This window comes from Pipistrellus kuhlii, unplaced genomic scaffold (assembly GCF_014108245.1).
Source record: "Pipistrellus kuhlii isolate mPipKuh1 unplaced genomic scaffold, mPipKuh1.p scaffold_m20_p_2, whole genome shotgun sequence".
Lineage (NCBI taxonomy): Eukaryota > Metazoa > Chordata > Mammalia > Chiroptera > Vespertilionidae > Pipistrellus > Pipistrellus kuhlii.
In genome coordinates this window covers 112,238,024-112,263,825 of record NW_023425515.1, presented here as the reverse complement: position 1 = coordinate 112,263,825, position 25,802 = coordinate 112,238,024, and the positions used below count along the sequence as shown (strand labels likewise).

Genomic DNA, 25,802 nt, shown 5'->3' with positions numbered 1-25,802 from the left:
AAGGCACATTGTGTGTGAGGAGTAGAGAGAAGCTGGCCAGAAGCAGCTGGTGACCGTCCAGCTGACAGAGGATATACACGGACGCCCAGATGTGTTCCATGGAGAGTGCATGGCTCACGAGTGGCCAGCGAACCACGTGGAGCAGAATCATTGAGAGCAGAATCTCGGGGGACAACCCCTGGAATCTGCCTCTCAGACAGCCCCACAGTGGATTAAAGGTTGGAGACTCAGGGTCGGTGGGGACGAGCTCTGCTGGGTGGAAGGGAGGCACTAAATGATTTTAAGGTGGGAGCACCATCGGCTCCTGTGTCAGGTGACTAGTCACACTGAGTGCACATCAGAATCCCCTGGAGGGCTGCCCTCACACTGCTGGGCCCTCCTGAGATTCCGAGTCAGTCGGCCTGGGAGGGACCTGGGAATGTGTGTGGCTGGTGGGGTGCCCAGGCGGGTGATGCTGATGCTGCCCGGATGGGACACAGTGATTCAGAGAGGACTGACCTGAGAGAATTCCAGCAATCCAGCCAGACCGAGGAAGCCCCACGGCTCCTCTGAGGCTCTCGGAGTCAAGGCAGAGTGCTTGGCACTTCAGTGTGACCAGATGCATTTCAAGCCTCGGACCGAGGGGTGGCCCTGGGCGTGTGACCGGCACTGACCTGAAGATGGGCAGGCCTGGCCAAGCTGTCCAGAGGAGATGCTGTCTTCTGAGCAGCCCCTGCAGAGGCCAACTGCTCCGAGGCGCCTGCATGCATTTCTAGGGCTCCATGCATTCCTGCCCAGAAATGGTTTTGGTTCCTCAACGTCACAGGTGAATTCCCAGAAGCCATTGGACGGCATCACCTTGGGGCCTGGTCACTCTTGGGTCTGGAAGCATTTATTTATCAGCAGCCTACACAGAACTGAAACCAGGCTCCACTTGAAATGACAAGCTTGTTCTTGCTGCCATTCCCATCTCTCACCAGCAAGGAGCACAGCACTGCACTCAGGCCCAAACACACAACCGAACCAATTCCCAAGCCCCAGCCTTGCGGGTCTGTCTCCGGAGACAGCTCATGGTATCAGTTCTGTATCAGTCAAGGTCCTGTCAAGAGAGAGGAAACCACTAATTTGAACAGAGAAAGTTTGATGCAGCTATAAGGGGGCCAGAACAATGAGGTGTTGGCTAGAAATCGGAGACCTCCAAACAACAGGAGTAACATTTATACGAAGCCTCCCCCTGGGGCTGAGTTGGGCACTCGAGGAAGCCCTACCCGTGGGTGAAATCTGCTCGTTGGAGAGAGCACGCTGCAGTCACTGAATGGCCAACAAGCTGCTGGTGGTGCCACACTGGGGAGGTGTCTTCCTGGAGGGAGGGCTGATGCTGCTGACCACCGCGTGCACTGGAGGAGCCTGACCCCGCCCCTCTCCGCCCCTCATATCAGTCAGCCGAGTGAGCAAAGGAGCCCTTCCCTGTTGCAATGCCTCTCCAACGCCCTCTGCTGACCGAGTTTAGCACTGTGCCAGCCAGCAAAGGACAAATATTTGAAGGGCCAGGCCAGGTCCACTTTCTCAGAGCAGCCCACAATTGGGAGGGGCCTTAAGAACTTCTCGTCAAATCCTTCACGTTATAGATGCCAGATGATTCAGGCCTCAGGGCCTGGGAGCGGGGAGGAGAGAGAGACAGCCAGCTAGCGGCCAGCTAGTTCCCCTTCTCCCTGCCCCACCCTGTCTCCACAGGGCTTGGACATGTAAGTGGGCAAATAGACATTAACACCCACCTTATGGCCAGGCAGCCCAAGTCCAAAATCTCACCCCAAGAGGTCTCGAGTCACAGTTGTCTAGTTATAGGCCAGGGGGATGGGCTGACTTTCAAACAAAAACTTTCTTGTTTTTCTCATTATGTAAAGACATTTCTAATAAATGTGAGGAAAAGATTGTGTGAGCAGGCAGAGAGCCCTCTCTCTGCCTGCCCAGCTTGGCTTTGCAGGCCCAGCAGGCTCATTGGGATCTGGTGACCTGTTCTCCCCTCTTGTGAGTATGAGGGTAACCTTTGACACAAGGCTAGTAACCACCCTCTCCGCTCCCCTCTGTGCCTTCACCAGCAGGAGCTCCGAGACTCCACTTTCTCCTCTAACCTACAGCAGTCCACTTGTCAGCTATCAAGTGACCCTACAAACCAAACCAGGGCATCTGCTACGGCTGCCGTAACAAAGCCACTGCGAGCAGGCTGAGCAGCAGGCATGTATTTCTCACCGTTCCAGAGGCCGGAGGCCTGGGCCCAGGTGCCGGCAGGGATGGCTTCTCCGAGGCCCTCTCCTCCAGCACAGTGGCCCTCCTGGTCCGCACATGGTCTTTCCTCTGCAGGCACGTCCTGGCGTCGGTGTGTCCACACTCCCTCTTCTTATAAGGACACCCGTCTGGCTGGTTAGGGCCCACCTTGATGGTCTCTAATCACTTCTCTGAAGTCCCTGCCTCAAATACAGTCACATTCTGATGTCTGAGGGGTTGAATTTTGGAGACATTTGATGGGTTAAGATAGGTAGACTATGAACCCCTTTCTCTACACCAGAAATAAATTAAGGCTTATCCCATCCCAGCTTCCTGAAGTGACCACAGCAGCAGCATCTGATGCTTAAAAGGGCTGCGCTGTCCCCAAAGGTCCCTAGATACGAAGACTGGCCATCACGTAAGGGCTCAAGGAGGCCTGGGGATGGCCATTTTAGGGTTTCTACTTATTTGAAGCTCTGTATGCACCTCACATTTTGGAAATGGGCATTTTATACTCATTTTGGAGACAGATACAAGGTCCAGAGGAGCAGAATTGCACACCGAGTGTGGGGCTGGGATTTGAACCCAGGTCCTGTTTGGCTCGAAACTCCAGAAGCGTTGCACTGTGTCACCCTCCAGGAGACCTGTCCAGGCGCAGGTTCCAGCCTTCTGCACGACAGACAGCTAAGGGCGGGAGTCGGGGTGTAAAACGTTCATTGTGGTCCTAGCTGGTGGTCAGTTAGTTGGAGTGTCGTCCCAGTCAGGCCCCAGTAGAAGACATGGAGTCAGCCAATTGACTTCTCTCTCTCTCTCCTCCCTTCTTCTCTCTAAAAAAATCCATAAAGCCCCACTGGTGCTGCTTGATGGCTGAGTGTTAATCTATGACCCAGGAGGTCATGGTTTGATTCCGTTACCGCACATGCCCAGGTTTCAGGATCGATCCCCAGTAGGGGGTGTGCAGGAGGCAGCCCATCAATGATTCTGTCTCACCATTGATGTTTCTATCTCTCCCTCTCTCTTCCTCTCTTTGAAATAAATAAACACATATTTTAAAAGAAAATAAAAACATATCCTTGGGTGAGGATTAGAAACAACAACTCCCAGCATGTAGCTGAACTTCCGAGGCTCTGAAGAAATTGGCCTGAGTGGAGCCATCAAGGTGGCATCGCACTGTCCCCTGGAGAGTCAGGGTGGCAGTGTGCTGTCTGTGAGAGGGCGGGAGTCATGAACTTGAAAATTTGCCTATCAGCTGGGCTTGTGCATAAACACCAGTCCTGCCACTGGCCTGCGTTAGGGACGAGCTAAAACCTGGTTTCCACCCGCTGCCCAGACCGTACAGCCCCTCCAGGACCACAGCTCAGGCTTTGTTTCCATCTATGAAAGGAACTACAATTGAGTAATTACCCTAACGCAGCCAAAATGTGGAGACAAAGAAACAGGTCACAAATGACAGAAATGGAGGAAAGCAAACTACTGGATATAAAGTTCAAAAATCATGGTTATAAGGTTTTTCAAGAGTTTTCTAGAAATCGCCAATACATTTAGTGAGACCCTTGAGGATATGAAAAAGAACCAACTAGAAATTAAGCATACATTGACTAAAATAAAGAATGATATATAAAGATCCAAGACTAGAGGATCCCAAGAATCAAGCCAAATATTTGAAATATAAAGAAGCAAAAAACACCCAACTGAAAAAGCAAAAAGAAGAAAGAATCCAAAAATATGAAAATAGTGTAAGGAGCCTCTGGGACAACTTCAAGTGAACCAACATCAGAATTATGGGAGTCCGAGAAGATGAGAGAGAGCAAGATATCGAAAACATACTGAAAGAAATAGTGACAGAAAACTTCCCCCACCTGGTGAAAGAAATAGACCTACAAGTCCAGGAAGTGCACAGAACCCCAAACAAAAGGAATCCAAAGAAGACACACCAAGACACATCATAATTAAGATTCCAAGAGCAAAAGACAAAAGAGAAAAGCAGGTAGTTACCTATAAAGGAGCACTCATACGATTGTCAGCTGATTTCTCAACAGAAACCATGCAGGCCAGATGGGAATGGCAAGAAATATTCAAGGTGATGAATAACAAGAACCTACAGCCAAAAATACTCTACTCAGCAAAGCTATCACTCAGAATTGAAGGCCAGATAAAGAGCCTCACAAATAAAAAAAAAGCTACAGGAGTTCATCACTGCCAAACCAGAATTATATGAATTGCTGAAAGGGGTTCTTTAAGAAGAGGAAGAAAATAAAGATAAAAATTATGAACAACAAATACGTAACTATCAACAAGTGAATCTAAAAACCAAAGGAAGTAAAAAACCTGATGAACAATATTAACTGGTGAATATAATAGAATCTGAGGTATGGAAGGGGAGTGAACTGATGATTCTTGGGGAAAAGAGGAATGGGGGAGTGAGGGAAGAGACTGAACATAAACTGTGCACCTATGGATGAAGACAATGGAGGATGGGGAAAGGACAGAGGGTGGGATGGGAACCTGGTGGAGGGGAGCATTGGAGGGGGAAAAAAATGAGGAACATTTGTAATAATATGAACAATAAAGATTTATTAAAAAAAGAAAAAAGAAAAAAGAAATAAACTTACAAGTTCAGGAAGTACACAGAACCCCAAACAAAAGGAACCCAAAGAGGACCACACCAAGAAACATAATTAAAATGCTAAGGGCAAAAGACAAAGAGAGAATATTAAAAGCAGCAAGAGAAAAACAGCTACCCTGTTTCCCCGAAAATAAGACAGTGTCTTATATTAGTTTTTGCTCCCAAAGATGCGCTAGGTCTTATTTTCAGGGGATGTCTTATTTTTCATGAAGAAGAATACGGTACACATTTATTGTTAAATGAAAATAAAGGAAATTTATTACCTGTATACGGTACGGTAGTACGGTAGTTGTCAACAGAAACCAGACAAACTGTGAATCCTACAGTATCAAGAATTTACTCATTTATTCAATGGCAATCATGTCATCATCTTCTGGAACATCATCATAACAATCCAATTTCTGAATTTCCTTTGTGACTCCATTTCTTTCCGAATCAGTGGACCAAATCTCTCATGTATAGCCTAGGGGGCCTTATTTTCGGGGGGGGGGGGGATGCCTTATATTTCACTCAGAAATATAAGTAGGTCTTATTTTTGGAGGATGTTTTATTTTCGGGGAAACACGGTAGTTACCCACAAGGGAGTACCCATACAATTGTCAGCTGATTTCTCAACAGAAACTATGCAGGCCAGAAGAGAGTGGCAAGACATATTCAGTGATGAACAGCAAGAACCTACAGTGAAGATTATTCTACCCAGCAAAGCTATCATTCAAAATTGAAGGTCTGATAAAGAGCTTCACAGATAAGAAAAAGCTAACAGAGTTCCTCACCGCCAAACCAGTATTATATGAAACGCTAAAAGGTATTCTTTAAGAAGAGGAGGAAAAAGAAAAAGGTAAAGATAAAAATTATGAACAACAAATACATATCTATCAACAGTGAATCTAAAAATAAAGTGTATAAAAAATCTGATGAACAGAATAAACTGATGAATATAATAGAATCAGGCACATAGAAAGGGAGTAGACTGACAATTCTTGGGGGGAGAGGGATTTGAGGGGTGCAGGAAGAGACTGGACAAAAATCATACACCTATGGATGAGGACAGTCAGGGGGTAAGGGCAGAGGGTGGGGTGGGACCTGGGTGGAGGGAAGCTATGGGGGGGGGGGAGGAATAACTGTAATAACATGAACAATAAATATTTATTAAAAAATAAAAAATAAAAATACAAAGTTATGATCATACCTCCCCTTGCCCAAAAAATTACCAAGTGGTTTCCTCTTTTTGCTTTTACTACCCTAGTCATCGCTAGCCTTTGTGGTCACTCCCTCCCTCCAGGGGCCGCTCTGTGCCTCGCCTTCCCCTTTGATCTCCTGCCTCCCGCACCCACATCGCAGAGCCGGCCCACCTTCCTCTGCAGATGCAAACCCTTGAGAGCCAGGACTTACCTCCCAAGGGGCGGGGCAGTGCCCAGCTATTGGGCCCTGGTGGCCTGCAGGTGCCCTGCTGGTGGAAGGGCATCATGTTGAGCAGGCGCAGGCCAGAGTGACAGTTTGCACCCTCACCAAGTGTTGGTCTGGGCCCAGGAGTGAGGATGGGCAGAAGGCACACCCAACATTACTGCCAGGTTGGCTGAGCCTCACTAGTTCTGATCACAAAATTAGGTACCATTTTCAGAAAAGCAGAAGATACCACCGTGTGCTGACGCACAGCCAGCAGTAAGCTCTGGGCTTGAGGGTAGTAGGGGTGGAGCAGGCCCAGATACAGTGGCCTGGCCTGAGGCATGAGGGGGTCTGGGCACTGGGGCGGGGGATGGAGACAGTCCTGGGTTCTAGACCTGGGGCCTCAGGAGGAGAAGGAAGCCATGTCCCTCCCTGTGCAAGGTCACAGGGCCCGGTGCTTGGAGCTTGTGCTCGGAGGAGCCATCTTCAAATCCCTTACGATTTTATCTTTGAACGGGGTTTTGGGGGTGAAGCGGAGACGTGCAGTGGAGTGTGCTGGGGCCTGAGCCTTGGCTCCACAGTGGGAGCTGCTTTTAAGATGCAGGCTTGAGGACTGAGGTGCTGTTGAGACCATCTGTGACCGAAGCCCCAGGCCTCTTGGTAAGATTCTGGCAGGTGGGTACGAAGATCCAGGCCTCCTGTGGCACCAGACAAGCCTCAGGTGTGAGTGTCCGGCCTGATAGACCAGCCTGTCTCCGGCCTCTCCTGACCCTCTGTGAACAGGGGTGACAAGCACCCCAGCCTGGCCCTGGCCGGGGGCTCAGCTGGTTGGAGCGTCATCCCTACACCTAAAGGTTGCGGTCTTCATCCCCATATGGGAGGCAACCTACCGATGTTTCTCTCCAAACAAATCCTGGAGTGAGGGTTACAAAAAAAATAAGAAATAGCCTAGCCAAAACCGGTTTGGCTCAGTGGATAGAGCATCGTCCTACGGACTGAAAGGTCCCAGGTTCGATTCTGGTCAAGGGCATGAACCTTGGTTGTAGGCACATCCCCAATAGGGGGTATGCAGGAGGCAGCTGATCAATGTTTCTCTCTCACTGATTTTTCTAACTCTCTATCCCTCTCTGTAAAAAATCAATAAAATATATTAAAAAAGAAAAGAAAAGAAATCGCCTGAACCTTCACCCCTTCTGAGGGAGGTCTCCTGCGCCCATGGCTGCTTTGCTTCCCATGCACAGCTCAAGTCGGGACCCAGGCAACAGACAGAGACTTGGCTGACAGCAGATGCCCTCTCACTGCAACAAGACTTGTTTGAGAGGTCTTGTGGCCATGGCGTGGGGAAGTGGGTTTCTGATATCCAAATCCAGCATAATACCAGGAATGCTCAGGGCCTACCCAAGAAGGCAAATAAGCCTTCCCACTAATACACACAGGGTAAAATAAGATTGTTGTTAGAGTGTTGAGTTTTACAATAGAATAGTAGTCAAGTTTTCAGAATAATTTAAATTGGCTAATTGAAAACAAGCAAATATTCTAGAAAAACTGAATGTACTGTACCAAAGCTGTTCTTAAAGTGTTAACAAAAATTTTGATTGGTGCTAAAACTGGTTTGGCTCACTGGGAGAGCATCAGTCTGCGGACTGAAAGGTCCCGGGTTCGATTCCGGACAGGGGCATGTACATTGGTTGTGGGCACATCCCTGGTAGGAGGTGTGTAAGAGGCAGCTGGGTGTACAAGAGGCAGCTGGTCGATGTTTCTCTCTCATCGACGTTTCTAGCTCTCTATCTCTCTCCCTTCCTCTCTGTAAAAAAATCAATAAAATATATATTAAAAAAATTTGATTGGCAATTTATCTCATGGTAAAAATTGCGTAACATGTAATGAATCTAAAACAATCATATTTTAGGGCAAAAAATTAAAATGTAAAAGCTATCAAGACTACATTATAAAATTCCCAAAAGCCTCCTTATATTTAAATTTTAAAAAAGGGGGTGATAGTAGAAGAATATCATGTAAGGAGAAATATCCTATAAGTAAATTACATCTAGAAAATTTTTACTTTAGAAAATTAAGTTTCATTTATAATGCTAACAGCAAGAAACCCATGAAAAATACACATGGTATCAAAACATGCCAGAGGAAAATCATTTAGGCAAAAAAATGAAAAAGGACCCCAAGTCAATTTTATAGAAACTATTCCTTTACTAACTTTTGGTCGAGAATATGTTTGTATATTTTCAGAAAATAACTCCAAGACCACATGGATTCCTGCAATAGAGAGGAATTGACAGGACTGCTCCAGCCATGAAGACAGAAGAGAAACAGTTCAGAGATGGAAGATGCTGACGACGCCTCGCCATACCAGCAGACAGCAGCTGTGTGTTGCTGAAGGATGCCCAGGACCAAACCAGAGAGGGTCAGACCTGCATCACCACCATTTGTCCACTAACCACATCTGAAATAACATGGCTGACATGTACATACAAGGAAACATTCAACGTTGAAACTGGGACTCAAAAGAAATGTTGGTCCAGAATGAAACTCACTACAGACTGACTCATTTGCCTCTCAGCATAACCATTATGGCTTGTCTCATTTTTTGTTCTTATAAGGGAATTCCTTGTATCACATGATCTCACACATCTAGGGGAAATAATGAACAACATAAGCTGAAGAACAAAAACAGACCCAGAGACAGAGAAGCAGCAATGAGACTGTCAAACCTCAGAGGGAAGGCAGGGGAGGATGGGGGTGAGGGGCAGAGATCAACCAAAGGACTTGTGTGCATGCATATGGGCCTAACCAGTGGTCACGGACAACAGGGGGGTAGGAGTATACATGGGGAGGGGTTTGGGATGGGAATGGAGGGATGAGGACAATTATGTGATATCTTAATCAATAAAGAAATCTAAAAAAACCTTAAAAAAAAAGAAGAAAGAAGGAACTGCACCACATGCTCCTCATATTCTGCGGTGGCCCTTTCGGTGACAGCACACACTACAGACACCCACACCCTCCACGCTTGGGTTTAGACGTTTCCAGGTGGGCAAGTTCATGCTAACGAGGCCACTCATTAGCTGGTGGACCCAGGGGACCATTTCCACTCTCCTCTCTGCTGTGAGGTGACAAGGATACTTTCCTTCCCAGCTTACTGGCTGTGGGTGAATTCAAAACCTGCGACCACAGGAAAACACTCTGCCATGTGCAAAGTGCTGTAAAAACACGCCTGGGGATGAGGGAGGAGAGAAGCTGGGCTTGATTAACACAGTAATGCTCAATGACTAGAAACGGTGTCTGAGCCCTGGCCGGTGGCTCAGTGGTTAGAGCATTGGCCGCCCATGGAGAGGTTGCAGATTTGATTTCTGGTCAAGGTCACATACCTGGGTTGCAGGTTCAATCAACGGTCCCAGTCAGGGGCAGGCAGGAGGCAACCAATTTACCGAACTCCCTCCTTCCCTCTGACTCTCTGTGAAAATTAATCGAAAAATTATACTTAGGTGAGGATTAACAAAAACAAAGAGTAGCAGGAGAGGGAAAAAAAGATGTTATTAAAACAGTATCTGAGAAGTAAGATGATGACTTATTTTTTTTTATAGTGTCTCCAGCTCCCAAATTCTCTGAACCAAGCAGGCGTCCCTTTTGTGTGAAAGCTGTCCGAGGCCCAGGCCCAGGCCCAGGCCGCCCTGCGCCCCGCCGGCCGGCCACCAGGCGCGCCGGCCGCCCCGGCTGTGGCTCCTTCCCCTGCGAGTAAGCTGGCACGGAGTGCCGCTGGTTTCTTATTTAGGACACGGGTCCCAGCAGCCCAGAATAGTGCTGTTGTTGTTAAAGAGAAACCTTCAATTTTAAGTTTAAAATAACCCCTGTCCTGAGCTCCTGGGGGAGCTGGGGGAGGAAAGGGAGGAGCCTGGGCACTTGGCCCCAGCCGGGCCCCAGCGGGCTGTCAGCGGCGCAGGTGTCCTCTCAGGTCCTGGTCCTGGAGGAGCCTGGGCCCTGAGGGCGTGAGCGGGCGGCGGCGGACTCAGGGGCTCGGGCGCAGGCAGTGGCTGAAGCCGGGCTGGCAGTGGCCACCAGAGGGCTCAGACCCAGAAGCTCCAAAGCCTCTCTGGCTTCACACTCCTCCTCCTGAGTTGGTTTCTCTCTTTTAAACCAGAACCTACAGCTGTCTCTGCTGTGGCTGCCCGGCCATCTTCTCAGGAACCGGCTGTGGGCTCTGCCTCACACTTCTCCCTGGTCCCCGGTCGCCGCGGGCACCCCGCAGCGCTGGCTCTGAGCGCCTGGGCTGAGCCTTGTCCTGCTGGGGCTGCGGGCCCCCAATGCCTGCCCCGCAGACCAGGCCCCGGCAGAGAGGAGCTGAGGCCGCGTCTGGGATCTGGGATGCTGCCTAGTGTGAGGGAGCAGAGAGGGCATGGCGCCCCCACCCCCAGCCCAGGGCGGGGTGTCTGCTAAATGCCAAGCCACGCGGAGTCCTGGGCCCTGGAGGCTGGTGGCTGGGAGAGGGCGAAGGAGGCCGTGCTCCCCGGGCCCTCCTCTTTGCAGGGAGCCTTTTGTAGTGGTGGGTGAGGTTGGGACCCTCACTTCCCCAGCCCTGGGGGGCAGTGAGTGGGTGGGAGGCTCCAGAAGTCTCTCTCGGCCCATTCGTCTCCTCAGCCAAACTGGCAAAGGCCGGTGGGCCGAGGGCGAGAAGCCCGAGTGGTCTGAAGGCCCCGCTGACCTGGGATCCTGGGCACTGATGTGCCAGCATCGGGTCAGGAGCCGGGACCCTCCCTGCAGAAGCGGGGAGGAGGCCCTCCTCAGGCAGCTGAGCGTCTGAGGGATGGTGGCCGTTGCCCCACGGAGCCCAGTCTGAGCGAGGCCGCATCTCCGGTGCTCGCCGGGCACCGGGGCGGCCAGGCCCTTCCGTGTGTCCACTCACCCGGCCAGCAGGGCACTCCGGGGGCGGGCACTGCGGGGCCCCCTTCTTAGAGATGGGAGCGGAGGCGTAAGAGGCAGAGCTGGGGCTTGCACACAGCCTGCTTGCTCTGAGACTGCTCCTGCCTGTCTCCACCGGCTGATGTTGGGGACCCTCCACTGCTCCCCGGCTTCCCAGCCCCACACACCAGGCTCTCAGTGTGGGCGTTACATTCTGTCTCTGGAACATGGTTGATGTTCTTTCCACTTACTTGGGGAAGTTCCCAGAGGACGCGGATTTGTAGCGACAGAGAGCAGAAAGGCGGGGCCGAGGAGGGGGGCCAGGGAATGGGAGGCTGGTTAATGGAGACAGTTTCAGTTTGACTAGATGACAAGTTCTGTGGATGGATGGGGGTGATGGCTGTACACCAGCGTGGCCTGTACCCTCGAGAAGGCTAAGTGTACGCTTTGTGTTATGTGTTTTATCGCACACACAACTTGTGCTGTTTTAATGTAGGAGGTAAGTACTTACTCATTGCTACCCATTTCTGGGGGGGGAGGGGGCAGTGATGCAAGGCCTGCTTGGACCCAAATCCGAAAGGCACAGAGGGACTGATGGTTGCCTCGTGGGGCAGGCGCACTGACCTGGGAGTCCAGCAAGTCAAGGTCAAGTCCAGCCCCGCGTTCTGCTGGCCTTGGCTCCTCCTGCAGGGCCATCGGGAAACGTGTGAGAGTGGTCGCACCGCCGGGCGACGCCAAGCTCGCCGCTGCCATTGAGGACTGGTCCCTGCCTGGGGCACGGCGGTCAGGAAGGAGGGCAGGGCCACTCAGATGAATGTCACTCAGCCCGGCAGGGCCCGTCCGTCCTGCTCCGGCAGAGCCACCAGGCCGCAGCCCCCTTAGGCTCCGCCCTCAGGAAGACAAGGCCACCTTCCCCCAGGCCTCCGGTCCCCCACAGGCCCAGGGCGTGGCCAGCCAGCGGTGGCGCAGCCTCTGGGGTGTGGCCCTCAGGGACAGGGGCCTGTGAGGATGAGGAGCAGGTGCCAGGGTGCTGGGGCAGGCCCAGCGACCACACTGGGGAGGAGGTGGCTGCGCCTTTGGGACCCACCACAGAGATTCCCAGGGCCCTGGTCCCCAGGAAGTCAGCAGCTCCTGCAGGAGGGCGGGTGGAGGAGGGTGGATGGAGGTGGGTGGACAGAAAGGCCCAAGATTCCTTTTCTTTTCCTTGGCAACATATCCGCTCCCAAGGTCGCTTTTAGGAAGGAAGCCCGCCCTCCCGCCTGGCTCAGTGGCTTCGGCGTAGTCCTGAGCACCAAAAGGTCCAGTTTGGCTCCGGGACAGGGCACATGCCTGGTGGCAGGCTCGAGCCTCAATAGGGGCGTGCAGAGGCAGCCAATTGATGTTTCTCACCTCTCTCCCCGTCTCCATTCCTCTCTCTTTAAGATCAATAATAACATATATATTTTTAAAAGGTTAATTCCAGAAGTCACAGCCAACCTCAGCCCGTGTCCGGGTGGGCTCTAGAAGCTTTGACTTCCCTGTAGCTCTGATCTGTCACACACTCCTGTGGGCACCCCCTGAGAACACACCCTAAACCCAGCTTCTTCCCAGCACCTTCACATCCCTGACTCCACGCCACCGCCATCTCTTGCCTGCATGACTGTGGCTGCCTCTTGTTCTCCCTGCATCGCCCTTGTCCTCCCAGCCCCCCACTGTTAGCACACAGTGAGTCCCTCTTCACCCTCATCCCTTCTGCCCCCCACCCCTCACCCACTCCAGTCATGTGGCTTCTGCGGGGCCGGACATGTTCCCAGGGTCTTTCCCTCGGGGTTCTCCCCGACATCCGGTGGGTGATTTATGTTTTTATTGATTTCAGAGAGAAAGGAAGAGGGAGAGATGGAAACATCAGTGATGAGAGAGAACCATTACCTGGTTGCCTCCTACATGCCCCCTCCTGGGGATAAGCCTGCAACCCAAGCTCCGTGAGGAGGATGACCCACCCAGTGGGCGGAAACGGTGCCCAAGGGTGGCCAGCAGCTCCCACCCCGAAGGAGTGGCGAGGCAGGAGGCTGCTTGCCTGTCACAGCGTCCCAGACTTGTTTCACTCGGAACGCGTGGGAGCCCTGGCCGGCGTCTGGGCCCGCCGTCTCCTGTGAGGCTGTGGCGGGGCAGCAGGCCCCGCACGGAACCTCGGACCAGAGCCCCGTCGCTCCGCCCTGCTGTGACCTGGCCCATGGGGCCCCACGTAGCCCGGGCACGGAAACATCCTCTACAATTAGCTTCCCTGAGCTCCCCTTCCTCCAGAGCTGTTGCTGGAGAACAGCTCCGGCTGAGAACGCTCAGGACCCCGCCTACTCGCTGCTTTAAGGACAGATCTTCGACTTGCTGTCCTCAAGGCCTGGGATCACCGCCACCCAGGCCCCCCCTGAATGACAGGAGCTCCCCCCGCCCGGGGCAGCTCTCTCCCTTGTACCTGGCAAGTGAAGGCAAAGGCGCAATGCACGTCTCAGGAGCTGCTGCCCAGAAAGCGAAGTCCCGGCTTTAGCTGCTGCGAAGCCGCGGGCAGCCGGGCCTGCGAGGGGCTCATGCTCGGGGATTGGGTCACAGCCAGCAGCAGCCCCGCGGCCGCCCACCGGGCAGCTGACGGGGTCACAGCAAATCACAGGACAACTGGGTGGCAAGCAATCTGTCGTTTTTAAAATATAACATTTATTGCTTAGATGGTTTGATACAGAACAGCTTTTCTTCTCATTTTGAATTTGGAAGTATTATACAACTGAATACAAAGAGGAACAAAAGTACCAAAACTAATCTTGTGATTCTGTTCATGTGGCATAAACCAGTTTGTACATAACATGTAGCAGCAGTTTTTAAGTTCCCTTTAGAAAAATATGAACTCTACATTTATTATTGTTTCCTGTGTAATGCATGGGCTGAAATCACTAGGATCACTTCCTTCTTGAAGAAAAGAGGACAGGAGGCGGCGAACAGAGGGCGAAGGTACTACGAATCATCGACTGCCACAGAGCGTCCCCAGCCGCGGGGAGGTCAGCCCTTTGGGGTTTGTTGCTTCTCACAGCCAGAGTTTCATGTAGTGATTGACTCTCAGCATTGTGTCCACAAATCAAAGAGAAAAACAAGGGAAAAACTTGCACCTCAAAAAACGTTTCAGAAGATCCATATATATATATTTTTTTTGTAAAAGCCCTGAGAGGAGAAAGAGAATCAAACAAAATGAATAGAAACAAATTAGCTGGACATGCAAACTAAGCTATGATTCACCCAGAGTTTAAACAAATCACAAATTTCACAGTTTAATATTGGGGGAGGGGCAGAACAACAAACAAACAATCCATGTCTCAACCTCACTAATGAAACGTGGCAAGGCCGTAGGACTACAGGGCGCAGGAGGCGAGATAAAGCTTTACATCGACTGTGATTCCTGCGAGCCGAGCGTGCGCCACGGCCTCTCCACATCCGGGGAGCTTAGTGTGGAGAGTTGCAAAGGAAAAGAAAACACTAGAAACCCAAATAACAACAACAATGGAAATAACAACAATCATCATCAGAAAAAATGAAGGGATGCACGAACGGGTTTTAACGAAGCAGGTCCCACCAGGTATGCAGGGAGATGGGACCGTCGGCTCTGATGTGTACTCATCGAGAGCTAATGAAACTTGTTCTGAAACTGGTTCATACATCCCCATACAGTTAAAAATTATATATACCTCAACTTCTTTCCTTTCACATGCAAAGATACCACTTTTTGTTATTTTGAGAACACACGTCTTCCTTTGAAGTCTGGATGGTTGGATTTTGGCTGCCAGAAACTGGTGAGGAAGGGTCTGTGTCCTGTCTGCACACTCACTGAGGGAAGGAGGTCCTGGGAGGGGGAGGGGGGGTCCTGGGGATGTGAGGGTGGAGCAGCGAGGAGGCCCAGCGCTGGGCCTCAGGTGTCCTGGGGTCCCAGTGGCAGACAGGATGCTGAGACAGGCTCAGCTACAGTAGGAAGTGTATTGCCTGCTTAGGATGCTCACAAAAGAAAAAAAGAAAAAAAAAAAAAGAATCCTGCCTTTTTTGCACCCAGGGGTTCAGGTTATTTCAGAAACTGGAAACAAGTCTATCTTCAAGCACCAATTCCAAATTGCAGGAAGGTAAATATAAATCCATTTCTCATCTTCTATCTCGCATGTGCAGCTTTATCACCAGTAGTAGTATTTCCTCGCCTTGCAAATGACAGTAGCACACGCGGGTGGGCCTGGCTGGGTGGGCAGACACCGGTGAGCGGGCCCTCCCCACCTGCTCTCTCCCCGCGCTGCTGCGGCCGAAGGAAGGCTTGTCGGGTACAGTAGAAGAGCCCCCGGCGAGGGGCAGGGAGCTGCGGGCGGGCAGACGCTTAGCGAGGACCTGGGGCACCCGGGTCTCCAGGACAAATATTGCCCATTTGTTTCTGCTTACTGCAGAGACCAGCAAACTGATGAACTAAAAATAATAATAATAATAATATTAATAATATATATACCGAAGGGGAAATCAGATACAGGACACCTGTGTATGTCCTCCATAGATTAAATTGACACGGTAACTCTTCTAAGAACAAAGGTCTTGGAACTTGAACAGGAACTAGTATGTCTAATGCTGAAAGAGCAAAACACATAGGAGGTCGAAGCTAGAATCTGTCCTGGTTTTCGCTTGAACCAAACTGGAAACCTCCATCCACCACATCCTCAAAATCGAGGACCAAATTACAGCTCCACCACATAGCAGATTAAAAAAGAAAAAAAGAACAAGGTCTATATGAGAAATGAGCATCTCATCCATATTCCTCTGGTAATTTACATGAAAATTCACATCATTTTCTTCCAGTTATTGGCTACGGGTATCCAAGGGCACGGTTTTCTTCTGCTTCCAGCTCACAGAACAAATGTTACCATCAGATTCGCAAGAACAAGCTCACACACACCAACACAGAAGTGATGTTAATGCTTAAATGAAAAGGTCCTCTCCAATAATTCATTAAAATATTTGCTTTGTTTTAAAGTCATTTCGGGACAACACAACACCCAGGACGACACTGAAGGACTGGTAAGTAGTAAGGCACTCGAATCGTCCGTGCTGGCTCCCGCACGGCGCGTGTAAGGCTGTGGCTCCGAGAGGCCCTTCCCCTCGCCTCCCCCAACAGCGGACAGGCACTGAGGGGACCTCCCGGAACACGTTCCGGGGCGGCTCCGTGGGCCTTCGCGGCGCTGGGCAGGGGCGCGTCACTCCACGCCCAGCAGCGGCGAGGCGGCGGCGGCCAGGGCGGGGAGGGCGGGCCTCTTGCCGTCCAGCTCCGGCAGGTCCTGCACCAGGGCCGCCGGGCTCTCGGGGTCGGGGTCACCCTGAGGCGCCTGCTCCGGGGGCGCGGCCCTGGGCGCGCTCCTGCCGGCCTCCGCCTGCCCGGCGCCGGCCGTCCGGCCCGCCGCCCGGTCCTCCCTGCGGCCGGCGTCCCGGGCCTGGCTCTCCCTGCGGCTCCGCGTGACGGCCACGTGGTTGCTGGCGGGCGCGGCCGCGTCGGCCTCGCCCTCTGAGACCGGGTTGTTGCCGCTGTGGGTGGACTCGCTCTCGCTGTCCTCCTCGCCCCGCTCGTCCTTGTCACTGTCCTTCCCGTGGTGCTTGGCGTGCCTGGCCTTCTGGTGGACACGCTGGTGGCGGACCAGGCTGTGCTTCAAGGTGAAGGTCCGCTCGCAGGTCTGGCACTTATAGGGCCTCTCTCCTGCAGAATGAGGGACAGAAATGGTCCTTCAATGGGAAGGCTCTCCGCTCCACACTAACGCAGCCACGAGGGAAAGATGGGGGTAGGGTGGTGGCCAGGAGAACCTCCTTTAGAAGGAAACGCTCTTAGTTGTCTGAATTGGCAAAATGGGGAAGCGGGAATGCCAGGTGCCACCTCTGGATTCCTCCCCGTCATCTCTTAGCCCAGGTTTCCACACCCTGACCCGGAACCAGCGCCCCTGAGGACGGCGGTGGCATCCTCCCTCAGGGACAGCATGTTCCTGAGGCTCGAGGACAGGGCACCTCCCAGCCAAAGCACGGGGCACTCATGTTCTGAACCGCGGCAGCGGGGGCTTCTCTCAGGCGCACCCGCCGGCCGGAGCCCAGGAGCCCTCTCTGTCGGAGGCCCAGCCCGGAGCCCCCGGAGCCCCCAGGCCGGGCAGAACGGCGCACGGGGCGGGCAGTGTGTGGGGAGCAGAGGTGTGCACCCCACTGGCCAGGAGGGAGGAGGGAAGCCGAGACCAAGACCAAGGCCTGGGCTGGGTGTGTTTGGGGGGAGGGGTGGCGATATGCTTGCACTTTTGGCTCCAGGAGTGTATCCAGGTCTCCTTTCTACTGAACAGCAGCCCTGCTGCGGGGCTTGCAGCCTCGGCCGTGCAGCTGGTGAGCCTCAGGAGTGAGGACTGTGCAGGGCAGACCCGGACATCCGCGCAGCAGCCAAGACAGATAGGAAAGCCCCCATGGTGCCAACTTCCCACCGGAAGGTTAATAATGAGACAAACCCAGGTGCCTCCAAACAGAGCGCCTGTCCCCCTGCCTGTCCCCAGGCCACACCCCGCTCAGGACTTGATGAGACTACGGGCCCCAAAGCCCAGCACGCATATCCTCCTAGACACTTATCCGAGAGGACAGGCATCACCCCATCCGGGAGACGGGAAGCCTGAGGCTCAGAGGGACCGACCAAGGTGTTCTCAAGGACAGCACTGCGGAGGGACCACCCGCTGCCTCCCTGCAGGAGCCATGCGTTTAGGGCGCTGAGAGAACAGCTCGTTCAGTCCCTGGCTAGTCCTCTGCCCGTTTTCCCTCCGGGGAGGGCTGCCTCCTGACTGGGCAGCCCCCTTCTCAGGCTGGGACGGGGTCCCCCCCGAAAGACGCCAGCGCCGGCCTGCCCTTACCCGTGTGGGACCGCATGTGCCGGGTCAGGTCCTGCAGAGACCAGAACCTCTTGTTGCACACGGTGCAGACCTTCTTCCTCTTGTCTGCCTTGCTGGACACACTTCTGCAGGCGTCTGTCTTTGGCTTCTTGTCATCGTCACTCTTCTCTGAGGACTTCTTCTCGGCCGTGCCCTCCCCGTCGGAGGTGCCCTCAGCCTCCTCGCTCTGCTTCTCCGCGGAGCCTTCGGACCCGGCCTCCCCCTCGGCCGGGGGCTCGGGCTTCTCCTCCGGCTCCGGAGTGGGGGCAGTGGGCCCCGGCCCCTCGGCAGCCCCCCTCTCGCCCTGGCCCTCTTGCGGGAGCGGGCTCTCCCCGCTGGGCACCTCGCGGCCATGGGCCTTCCGGTGGCGGCTCAGGGTCCCCAGGAACTTGAAGCTCTTGCCACAGATGTCGCAGGCGTGCTTCTGGTCCTGCTGGGCCGAGCCCCCGCTGGCCACAGCCCCAGGGTCGCCCTCGGCCAGCTTGAAGCCCATCAGCTTGCTGGCGAGGTTGAGGTCCAGGCTCTTGTTGCTGACCGTATCTTCCTCGGGGCCATCTTCTTCATCCTCCTCCCCCTCCTTCACATCATGATTCTCCTCGGGCTCCGGGCTCTCCTCGGCTGCCTGCTCCTCCCCATCCATGGCCTCGGCTGCTCCCCGAGTCAGCTCCTCCACAGAGACCTCTCCTCGGACCTGGCTGGGCTCAGGGCCCCCCTCGGACCACGGCTGCTCTTTCTCCCGGGAGGTGAGGTCCAGCACTTCGCCTCCTGCAGCTGATGTCTCCACGTCTGACTGGCTGTCTGTGGGAGCAAGCACAGAAGCATGGATTGAAACCAAACGCCACCACACACGCCCCTGCCAACGGCTCCTTTGTGAATCTCAGCTGGACTCGCCCTGAATCATCACCCCTACATCCATCCCCGAGGGCCCAAAAGAATCTGGGGTTAATGTATAGAAGGAGAAAGAGCCCCCACATACACACAGGCCAGGCTCACGGGGCTGGCTGTGCCTCGGAAACCCTGCCCCCCTTCCTGTACTGGCCGCAGGCGGCACCTGGTGCCCTCCCCTGCCACACACAGCAATGCTCAGGCCCCAGGAGATGTGAGCGACTGAGGGCAGCACAGACAGAAGGAATGGAGAGGGGAGAAGTGGTGCATTCCAGAGAGTCACAGCGCTAGGGAGGCTGAAGAAGCTGAGCTGAAAAAGCTATTTTTGAGTGCAGAGATCGTATAAACATGCAACATACATGGGACTACCCCAACATGGTGTCTGATGACAAAACGGCCCAAAGCACATACTATGCACTATGGTCCACACTCTCACCCGATGCCTCGTTTCCAGGCGGAGTTCCAAGGCAAAGGAGACACAGGCACACCGCGGGCCTCCCTGGCTGCTGTCAGGACCCCACGGAGGGAGAGGAAGCACTTCCTGGATCTCGGCCTGTTCCTACCTGTCCACTCTCCATAGCAAAATCAGATGTGGACTGTCCATCAGTTTGTAGGCCTTCTCAAGGGATGGCACTGTAGTAACACTCAGGACAGCATTTATCAGAAGCACTGTCTCCCTTCGGGACACAGGGGCCTAATGACCTTTACACTGTGCCTATGACAGTGAAGCTGTCTGCTGAGACCTACTGGCGACTATAACCCAATGGCCAATTTATTAGGCCAATGACACTCCGTTTCAGAGCACGTAGACCTCCCCAGACTCTCCTTGATGTGACCACACGTACAGCCATGTCCACCCACACCCAGCACTCGGTCACCGGCTTCGTTATCTGCCACTGAGGGGTCCTGGGGTGGGGGGTGGGGCTGGCACCCCACACCTGCCTGGGGCTTTCAGCTTTCGCACCGCCGTCTGCTCAACACTCCAACTTACACCCCTTCACCGTTTCATTCTGCCTGTATCTTTTGGCAGCCACTGTCTGAGTATCTCAAAGGGTTTCAGAAGAACACAAGTCATTATGCTGTGACTAAAATTTCTGACGATTTTTGAAAATTATTCACAAGTTTAAAGAGGAATCCTGAGCTACACACCTCAATGTTGAGGCTATTTCTAAGGATAAGACAGTTGCTCATGTTCTTGAGTAATTCCAATAGGGAGCATCTATTTAATGGATTTTGGTGTAAACTCTACAATAAAAAAAAATACTAAGTGCTCAGTTTCATATTTGCTAGCTTACTACTACTGTAGTAGTTACATTTTTAAAAAGAGGCTTAAATTCTGGCTACTTCCTTCTTGCCCCAGTACATTCAAGGTTTTCTTAATTATTAATATTTTTCACCAAAGAACATGGGTTATTTTAAAGTTTAACTGGAGAAAATATTAAGATGAATGTAGAAAAAAATCATAATGAATTCTGAAACTAAACCCAAGTAAATATACTAAGGTCCGATCATTCTCACCCCTGGGCCTTCCTTAGTGTGAATAATGAAGTGTTCAGCCACAGCCAGTTTAGCTCGGTGGACAGAGCATCGGCCTGTGGACTGAAGTGTCCCAGGTTCAATTCCAGTCCAGGGCACATGCCCAGGTTGCAGGCTCGATCCCCAATGGGGGCGGGCAGGAGGCAGCTGATCAATGATTCTCTCTCAACATTGATGTTTTTATCTCTCTCCCTTCTTCTCTGACATCAATAAAAATACATAAAAAAATAAAAATAAAAAAAAAGAATGGAGCATTCACCCTAAATTCAATGAAAGGCCAACTCACTTCCTCTGCTGAACAAAGGAGGCTTGGCTGTGCTCTAGCAAACGTCCACTAGAGGGAGATTTTTGCAGGACCGCCCCGGGCCCTTCAAGTTCCAAGCAACCCCAACTGATTTTTATTAGTGATCCTTGGGAACAACAGAACCTCCTCTCATCATTTCACGAATATCTGGCTCATAACAGCAGGTCCTCAGCCACCCACGCTTCTAAATACAGGTAGCTGAAGCCTTTTTTTTTTTTTTTTTTTTTTTTTTATAAGCGATGCTACCTCCCTTACATACTTAGTTCTCTGTCCTCACCAGTCCCTCATTTGTGATGCTAAATCTAAAAAAATCGCTATGGGAAAGTGGAGATTTTTCATGCCAGCTTAACAATGAAATATCTACTGCCTCTCAGACGTTCCAAGTTACTCAGCCAAAGTGAAAAACGACCAGTCTGCACACCTCACTGAATGGGCAGGGGCGAGGCTGTTCAAGCTGCTGCCTGCACTACGGCTTCCCCTGCGAAGGCTGTGCTGAATGCCCTCCAACGGGCACTGGGCTTCCAGCCGGGCAGGGCGCCCCGTTAAGAAAGCGTTTGAAAACTTTCACATTAAGCTGATTTGGAAAGTTGTGTGTAGGTGCCCACAAAAAGAAGGCCCCTACAGGTATGGCCTGAGGGAAAAACGTAAGTATTCCCCAAGGGCAAAGTAGGCCAGGGTATGCTGCCCACAAAAAAAAAAAAAAAAGGTGGAGTGTTTGTTGAACTCTGAATAAGCAATTTGCCCCTTTAAGCAGAACTGCCCCCACACAGCATTTCAGCATTCCTTTGGGGAAAACCTAGGTGTAGTTTCGTGAAAAACCTTACGTGATGGAAAAAGTCAGACTCTCATTATAAAACACGTTCAGGGATTTTAAGAAAATGCAACCCAGGCGTATAAACCTAGAAAACCCCTCAAGAACTTCCCTGGTCATTTCCTGCCTTTGTTTTTTATGGTCTTCCTCCCAGGCCCTCTTGCCACTTCGTGGGAGGGAGCGCCTGAAGGAAACTGTCCCCCTCCATTATGCTCACCTGGTTTTAAAAAGCTCCCTGAAGCCAGGGAACTCACCTCCCCAACCTCTCCCCTTCCCTTCCTAAATCTCAGTCCTCTTTCTGAGCATGGGCTGGGACCACAATTAAACCAACCATATATTTTCTCTTGGCTGGTTTCACATTACAACTTGCAGTGAATTCTTTTTCCAGAGGCTTTTTCCTTTAAAGAAAACCTACAGGGCGGAGACGAAGAAGGACTCTGACAGAACTTGGAAAAACTAAACTCTTAACTGCAAATTTAAAAACTAAACCCACCACAATGTAAAACTGGTGCTGAACGGAAGCTAGGACATACACTCCCGTCAGCGCGGGGCCTGCGCCTCAGACAGAGGGCAGTCAGAGTCCCAGGCCGGTTCCTCAGTGTGAACCGGAAGGGGAGCTCATGTGCATCTGCCATTCTTACCCTTTACGACCTGTCTGCAAACTCTGAAACCAAGGACACCCCTCACTGCCTCTGTTACTCACTTCTCTCCCTCCTTTGGCACCTCTGTGGGCAGAAGCGCGGCTGCTTCTAAGCCAGGCTGCCACCAGGCCCCTCAGCACGCGCTAAGCATTAGAGCGACCCTCGTCAGCCAACGCGAGCTCTGACAGCGTCGCTGTGGCTTCCTGGGGGTCGAAGGTCATCCACCTCCTCTTGCTCAAGGGGGTCCACGTCATGGCAGGATTCCGTGGGAGTCCACATCGTTACTCAAAGATCTTGGCAAATGATGTGGGAATGGAGGCTGGCCGTCTTTTTATACACTTTGGAGGGGCTGATGTTAAGAAGAGGGCTGACAGTTTAGGGGCTTGTTTCACTGGGGACTGGCGGGAGGTGTGGGGAAAGGCAGAGGGCTCCGGGTCAAATCCTCTTCCTGGATAAGCTACCCATCCAGATGCACCCTCCCTCAGTGACTGAGACAAGGATGGGGGCCTGGGGTTAAAGGTGACCCCTCTAGTCAAACTGACAGGGGGGAGGGACTCCCAGACACCACAGCAGCCCCATCCCACCCAAGTCTGAGAGAGAGAAGCACGGGACACAATTACAACTCTAGAAAAATAAATACATTTTGAGGGAATGTCATCTGCTTCAAGCAGTGGGGGAACCTCAAGCTTCCAAAATTTGCGGAACTGATCCATACCTGTGAGACGGTTATCAACCAGTGGCCAGCTAGCTGTGTCTCAGTGACCTGCAGCAGCCCAGTTTTTTAGTTTTGGGGGATGAGGGGTGCTAAACCCAAGTATATGGAGGTGAAAAATGTACTGACTAGAGGACACGAGTAAATGCAGAAGCTGCCAGGGGGAAAGCGGCAGGAGGGCACTGGGCAGCGTTAATTGCTCTGTGGGGGGCCGCAGGAAGGAAGCACAAGAGAATCACCGGATCCAGGTCAGGCAGAGATGTGATTAAGGAAAGGACATGCAGAGTGCTTTTTCAAACAAGACAAAGTTTTGTTTTACTGGGAAGAGAGTTAATGCAAAGAAAAACACCCCACCCTCCCTGCCAAGGGCTGGGCATCCCTAGTTCCTGCAACACCCTGACATCTGTGCGGCCCATCCCTGCTCTGCAGAACTTGGCAGCAGAGGCTGGGGCTGGAGAAGACAACACCCCGAGCCTTTAAGTTTCACATCCCTTTCAGATGTGCTGTTACCAAGAGCTAAAACTATATATCCTTCCTCATAGCCACATCCAGCCGGGCCCACAGCCTGCACAGAGGGGTCTGCCGGGAGGGGATGGGGTGACAGACCTTCCCTACTAGCTCAGCAAAGCCTCGGGGGCACTGCCCCCGTCTCTCACATCTCCACCCTGCTGCATGCTCTGCAGGGCCCATCTTCTGACTGGAGGCCTACAGGGAAGAGGGGAAGGCTGCCCGCATGCTCCGAGGGCCGACGTTTGCTAGGAAGTGAGCGGGGCTATGCAATGGGCTCTCTGTCCCTCTCCTCTCCATCACCTGGAAGCACTACCTGTGCTATCATGGGCTCCAACATCACTCTCTTTTGCCTGGGGAATAAGCCCGTTTCTTCTCAGGGAACAGTTGGTAACTCCATGTTTGCGCAACTGGTGGCGTTCACAGTTAGATTTGGTAGAAAAGAAGGCATCGCATTTTTGACAAGGGAAGGGTTTCTGACCTGAAGCAGGAAAAAAAATAGATATTTATCTGGCTTTCTACTGCAATGAAAAAGAAAAGTTGCTTTTGATTCAATCTTCTGGGATTATTGGCATTTGCTTCCCCCTCCTCCACCCGATTCTTTAAAGAAAACAAACAAAACACATTAAAAAAAAATATACCGAACACAAACAAGTCAAATGATTATCTTCCCTTAGTCTGAGTGGGATGGAATGACTTCAAAATACTAAAAGTTAACAATGAGACCAAGACACATATGTTTAAAGTAAAACAACAATATTACAATTAAAATCTTAAATAACAACAAAGAGTGAAGGGATTTTAGAGCACAGCAAGAAAAAACTGTAGTTTGTCACAAGACGACGACACAGCTTTTAATAATTTCTAGCATTGCAAGTACTACCCATGCTGGGAAATCAGAGGGGACGCCCAGGCCCTCCTGCAGGAATCTGGTGCCCCTAGTATCTGTGGAGGGTCTCCTCTTCCTGACCGAGGTGCTTGGCCTCCAGGGGAGGGAGGTGGGGAGTTCTGACTCTGCAGGTCTCCTCCTGGCTGACTTGATGAGCCACCCTGCAGTGACCTCTGCCCAAGGTCACTGTGTCCCTAGTCAGAGGAGGTCTGTCTTTGTTCCTGCTCTAAGATCCTGCGAGCAGTAAATAAGTGACTAACATATTTTGAGTCCGCGCTAGGCCATGTGCTTCACTCACCAGCCCCTTCCCACCAACTCCACCACAGGGTCACCTGCTGAGAGCGGAGCATGCCCACTTTAATCCCCAGGAGTCATTGCTATGATTTGCCTATATTTTCATAAAGAAAAATGAATGAATGAATGAATGAATGAATGAATGAAGAAAGTATATTTTGTTTGCCTTTTCTCTCCTTTCATTTGGATGCCTTTTGAACTGTAAACATGATGTTTTAAAATGCAAGCCAGGCCCCTCTGCAACTTGTCCCTTGTTTGCATGAATGAAAGGAAAAAAGCAAGAACCAGAGCAGAAAGTGTGGACAGAAAGGAGGAAGAAAGGAGGAGGGGGAGAAGGGAAAGATTAGGTGACCTCAGGGAAGAGAGGATGGAGTCAATCATTGACTGTATTATTGGACTCTTCTGTCTTCCCCAATTTCCAGATTCTAAGGTCCCTGTTTCTGAGTTTACAGGGTAAAAGGTTTGTGTACTAACAAACAGGACTTCAGAGCGACAGCCCAGGATGCCTGTCTTGTAATCTTGGGAACACCACCATCAGACACACATGCTAAGAAATGATAGCTCAGCCAGTGGGGCTCAGAGATTGAGCATCCTATGAACCTGGAGGTCATGATTTGATTCCCTGTGGGGGTAAATGCCTGGGTTGTGGGCTCAATCCCCAGTAGAGGCCGTGCAGGAGGCAGCTGATCAGTGATTCTCTTTCATCATTGTTGTCTCTCTCTCTCTCCCCCTTCCTCTCTGAATCAAGAAAAATATACTTTAAAATATGACAGAAAAAATAAAAGACATGGAAGCAACCTAGACATCTATCAGTAGATGAATGGATAAAGAAAATGTGGTATATATAGTGTATATGTGTACACACACACACACACACACACACACGGTGGAATATTACTCAGCAACAGAAAAGAATGAAATCTTGGTATTTGTGACAACACAGATGGACCTAGAGGGAATTTAAAATAAAACAAATGCATAAACAAAACAGAAACAGACCCACAGAAATAGAGAAAAAGCTGACAGTTGCCAAAGGGAAAGAGGGTGAGAAGATGGGAATAAAAAATAATCATAAAATAATAAAACAAAAAACCAAAAAGGCATGATACTAAATGCAATGCATGAATCCA

The 25,802-nt window shown here is 51.7% G+C and overlaps 1 protein-coding gene and 1 long non-coding RNA gene across 10 annotated transcripts in view; both read right to left on the bottom strand.

The window, feature by feature from the left end:
- Positions 1–13,835: 13,835 nt before the first annotated feature.
- Positions 13,836–16,384, bottom strand: LOC118722522. Its single transcript, XR_004989026.2, has 2 exons — positions 14,875–16,384; positions 13,836–14,353 (listed from the first exon to the last, which is right to left on the bottom strand). It is a non-coding gene; the product is annotated as an uncharacterized LOC118722522 (long non-coding RNA).
- Positions 16,385–16,392: 8 nt separating this feature from the next.
- RREB1 (ras responsive element binding protein 1) overlaps positions 16,393–25,802 on the bottom strand; it is a 138,375-nt gene continuing 128,965 nt past the window's right edge. For 7 of the 9 annotated variants that reach the window (XM_036444037.2, XM_036444034.2, XM_036444033.2 and 4 more), the window contains 3 exons: positions 23,806–23,970; positions 18,076–18,891; positions 16,393–16,901 (listed from right to left, as the gene is read on the bottom strand). In XM_036444037.2, the coding sequence (XP_036299930.1) occupies positions 16,408–16,901; positions 18,076–18,891; positions 23,806–23,970 (1,475 nt within the window). In that variant the 3' untranslated portion in view covers positions 16,393–16,407. The remainder of the gene's footprint in view (positions 16,902–18,075; positions 18,892–23,805; positions 23,971–25,802) is intronic. The other 2 variants (XM_036444039.2, XM_036444042.2) reach the window with 2 other exon arrangements.